At 39.8% G+C, this 4,526-nt stretch overlaps 1 protein-coding gene across 1 annotated transcript; it reads left to right on the top strand.

The window, feature by feature from the left end:
• Positions 1 to 704: 704 nt before the first annotated feature.
• Positions 705 to 4,075, top strand: LOC148099739 (fibroblast growth factor receptor 3-like). Its single transcript, XM_087851706.1, has 2 exons — positions 705 to 1,967; positions 4,070 to 4,075. The coding sequence occupies exons 1-2, from the start codon at positions 705 to 707 to the stop codon at positions 4,073 to 4,075; spliced, it is 1,269 nt and encodes a 422-aa protein (XP_087707832.1).
• The last annotated feature ends 451 nt before the right edge of the window (positions 4,076 to 4,526 follow it).

Below are 4,526 nucleotides of genomic sequence, written 5' to 3' on the forward strand. Positions count from 1 at the left end.
AAATTGACAAGCTGAACACATTTTGTACTGTACAGGAGACACGGCACCAGATTGATTTGACAATGGTCTACAGCCAATCAGGATACAGAACGCAATGCGTTGTTAACCCCCCCCAAAAAAAAAAAACATGCAAAATTGCACACAAAAGAATCAGCGAAAGGTAAACCGCATTATAGCGAGGGACTACTGTACACGAAGACAGGACAGAGACAATACGAAGTGGATTGTGCAGTAGGTATTAAATACCAGGTTCAAGTTATGGTCGGGATATTGTAGACAAGACAGGACACGGTGTGGCTGCTGCGACCTAGCGCCCCGCCATCTTTCTGTCTTTTTTGTGAAAAAAACTATTAATAGTTTAGAAAGGACTTTTACATTTTCATAATATTCATGGCTGTGTGGTAAAGCTGACATTATCTCACTTGTAATGGTTCAGATTGGACACTGTGACTGGCCGGTTCTGTGCTCCAGGCCACATGTTTGATACCCCTGGACCCATGCAACGAAGTATAAAAAACGTGTCCACACTTTGGCCTGTGAAGAGTGAAAGCAGATATACGGCGTGATATCGAGCCAAATGCTTCAAAGTGTTCCTTGATGATGTGATAAAGAAGTGGCGTTCCTCCTCCAACCACAAACAGGAAGCTCATGAAGCGAGCAGTGTCAGTGCTTGTACGACACTCACCACGAGACCTCTGAGCAGGATGGCTGCAGTCGCACAGCTCTGCTTCTCCCTGCTGTTCACTCTCATCAGCAACATTCATGCAGAAGAATTTATCGCCATAAAAGAAGAAGGAGAGTCTTTACAGTTCAAGCTCCCAGATCAAAACAGCTCCTGCATCACCTCCAGACGTGTTGGTGAAGATACTCTGGTCCTGTGGAACATCTCTGACCCCTGGAACAGAAACTTCACAGTACATGAAGACCTGACAGGACGACTCTCATTTCCTGAGACATTTCATGGTTCTCCTTCATTTACTCTCAACAACCTGACCCACTCAGACTCTGGACTGTACCAAGAAGTGTGCTGGACTCAGGGCAGCGTGACATATGAGAGAAACATCAGCCTGACTGTGTGCAAGACATTAAGGAGGGAAGAATCTATCATAAGTCTTGAAGACACTGTAGACGTACAATGTAAAGGAGCAGGTGAGAATCTGACGGTGCGTTGGATCAGACATGACAGAAAGTGGCAAAAAGGCATGTGGAGTAGATTCAAAGACATAATTTTGAAGGTGAATAAAGTCCAAGAAAGTTTCCTGGAGGTGACAAACACATCACTTCTTCATGTCTTCAATGAATACCAAACTGTTTACATCTGCCTGGTGATGAACCAACAGCAGTGTGTGAGCACTTACTCTGTACGTTTGACCAAACAACGAAAGCTACGTTATGCTTCAGAGGGAGACACAGCTGTGCTGGAGTGTCCCTTCATGGACCCCATTCATGACCAGCCCCCAGTTTGGATGAAGGAAGCAGGTTCCTACAATACTGTTCAAGAAATTGGTCGAAACTTCTCGCTGGTACTTCCATCACTAATGTTAAATGATTCAGGTCTCTACTTCTGTGTAGGTGAAACAGTAAAACATCTGTACTGGCTTTTGGTGTGCCCTAAACTTGGTCCACCTGCAGTAAAGGTTTTCTCAGAGGGAGATGAAGTCACTATGAGATGCTCTTATGATTGGAAAAATAGTACTTTGGACTTTATGTTCATTAAGTTGATTCAAACAGAAGGTAAAATTGTGTACGATGATGAGTTCTGCAGTGACAATAGAATCACTTGTTCCTATGTCAGCCTGAAAATCTCTAATGTCTCACTGGAAGATGCAGGAGAGTATGTGTGTGCAGGTTATAATTTAAAGTATGAGTGTGTGTCAGCAGAAAAATTTGTTCTGATCTACAGAGAGCCCTTTGGGGTTTACTCAACCTTCTACAGAGTCAGGTGGATACTGCTCAGCAGTCTGCAGGTGATGCTTTGTGTTGTTGTGGTCTGTGTGACACAGAAAACCAGGAGAGGAGAGCAGCTTTCAGCTCAGACACACACTTAATATGCTTATAATAATAATAATAATAATAATAATAATAATAATAATAATAATAATAATAATAATACATAGAAGTGAAGAAATCAAAACAAAAACAAACAAAAATATTATTGTAGATATGAATCTGTGACCTGACTGGACGGTTCAGTCTCTTATATGATTATATATTTTAAACATTTTGCCTTTTTCTATCTTTCGACTTAATTCTTGTTTATTTCTGCTCATATTTTATTTCAGTTATAATGATTATGTGCTTTTTGGTTTTATGTGATTTGATGTTTATCCATATCTCATTCATGTATCTCTCAGAGTATCATTTTGAATATTCTTCTGTTTCTATCAGTGATCAGTTCGATCTATAATAAATGTTAGAAACCAGTTGTAAATGTATTCGTTCTTCACTCTGATGTGAATCATTATCATCTCTCTTGGAAAATGTATTTTGTTATTGTGTTTAAGATTCATTACAGCACCATGTTCATCTGCACTATATTGTTTTCATTGTTGTGAATAAACATGATTGTCTGATACAGCAAACACTTCATAATATGGACGTTACTGCTTTGATTGTGTTTTTATATTCTCCATTTTTGTTAGGAATCATTTCTGAAATAAAAATATCTAAATCTAATTTAACAGGCTGAACGTTGATGCTCTTCTGTCAATGACTCCATGATGATTTTCAATTTTAATAAACACACAATCCTCATATTTCAGTGCAGGATGTAGAGCAGAGTATATCAGTCAACTGGATCAGAGCTCATCAGCATTTTGAACTTAATATGCAGCCAACACACTTTAACACGTGTCTGATGTAGAGTGAAACATATCATGGAAAAATGGAAGACGAGAGCAGCTGCACATGGTTATCATCATTTATTCATTTATTTTTTTGCCTGTCCCATTTGGATCTTTAGCCATCAGAATTGTTGTTTGAAGGCCAAGAAAGATGCCATGTTGGTCCATTTGATTGACCTTTATTATAATTGTGTATTTATTTTATTTTATTATCGGTTGTTACAGACGGGACAGACATGACTGGGGGATAGGACAGGGAGAAGGAAAGAAGGAAAGAAAGAGAGGGAGAGAAAGAAAAACAGAGGGCAGAAGAGATGATGAGAAAGGGGGGAAGGAACAAAAAGAAAAACAAACACCTGGATCACCTGTATGGAGAAAAAAAACAGAAGAGAAATCAAACAAAAAAAGAGCAACATAATAAATACATGTTATCATCATTTATTATTATTTTTATTTTTCTATTTTTGGTGGTGGTAGAGTTTAAATTTTTTAAAATATTTTATTTTAATTAATTAAAATGTTTTAATGAAAAACTATGAATTTTTTAGCGTTATTTTTTAAAATCTTTTTATCGTTAACTCTGTTTCCCTGGGTCTTTTCCCATGTGTTTTGAATAACTCTTCTTTTTTTGGCAGCAGTACTGGTTTTATTTTGTTGTATTTATCCTCGACACCTTAAAGGCCGGTCCTTGAGAATATTGTCGGTCATAAACCGGTCCGTGGCACAAAAAAGGTTGGGGACGCTGGTTTACAGGACTGACGGGACTCCAGGAAACACAAACAAAGTCAGTGTTTAAGTGGAGACTCATCAACAGACCCGGGCTATCTTTCCATCATCTGGATTCACTTACCCTAACGTTTGTTATCAGGATAAACTGTCACACAGAGTTTGTTATCAGTTCTCTAACCCAGGGTCTTCCCTGCACGCTTACATGAAAGGGGCGGAGTTTGGCAGGATTGAGAAAAAGATGCCTGCCAGCAGATTCGGATGCAACACAACCCACAATGCACTGTTTGCACAAATTTGAGACTACAGCAGCGATAATGTGCAGAGTCTGCAGTGGCGGTACGCTGGACCTGACTTCCCTAAAGGGACCCCACATGACTCCACTCACTCACCTCTGGCAAGCAGAGTGTGTGATTCAGTTGAAACAGCCCTCATGTCAGCTCTGCTGGGCACACTGGGCTGTCAGGTGTCCCTGTCCCTTTTTGCCTGGGCTCCAACAGACTTGAGAATCACCCCTGCAGGTTACATAGGAAATATATAAAACCTTTTCTGCTTCAGCAGAGGATCTTTGTCTCACTGTTTATCACTACTACTGTAACTCGTGTTTTCTGAGAGGTTGCCATCAGTCTGTGAGCTGCACATCTGGACTGCACAGCAGTGGAAAGATCTCGTCCACTGTCACTGAAGTAGTTCTGTGTTATCTTAACTGAAATACCTCTTCTGTTTCAAAATACATTTCTAATAAAATCATTTTTAACATCCATGAATGCAGATTATGACTGTAAAAGGAGAAACAACATTAGTGTTCCCATGTTCTTGTTATGGTGCGACTGGATGGCCTTTGAACCCTGGGGCATATACTACGAAGTGATTTCAGCATGCCCAGGTTTTCTTTCCATCATCTGGATTCACTTACACTAACAATCGTGATCAGGATAACCGCTGGTTAGCAAAGTT

The sequence above is a fragment of the Neolamprologus brichardi genome, chromosome 14 (genome assembly GCF_056152115.1).
Source record: "Neolamprologus brichardi isolate AB-2024 chromosome 14, ASM5615211v1, whole genome shotgun sequence".
Classification (NCBI taxonomy): domain Eukaryota; kingdom Metazoa; phylum Chordata; class Actinopteri; order Cichliformes; family Cichlidae; genus Neolamprologus; species Neolamprologus brichardi.

Bases quoted from the DNA above. Each gene is read 5' to 3' on its own strand.
- LOC148099739 (XM_087851706.1), top strand. From the start codon at position 705: ATGGCTGCAGTCGCACAGCTCTGCTTCTCCCTGCTGTTCACTCTCATC.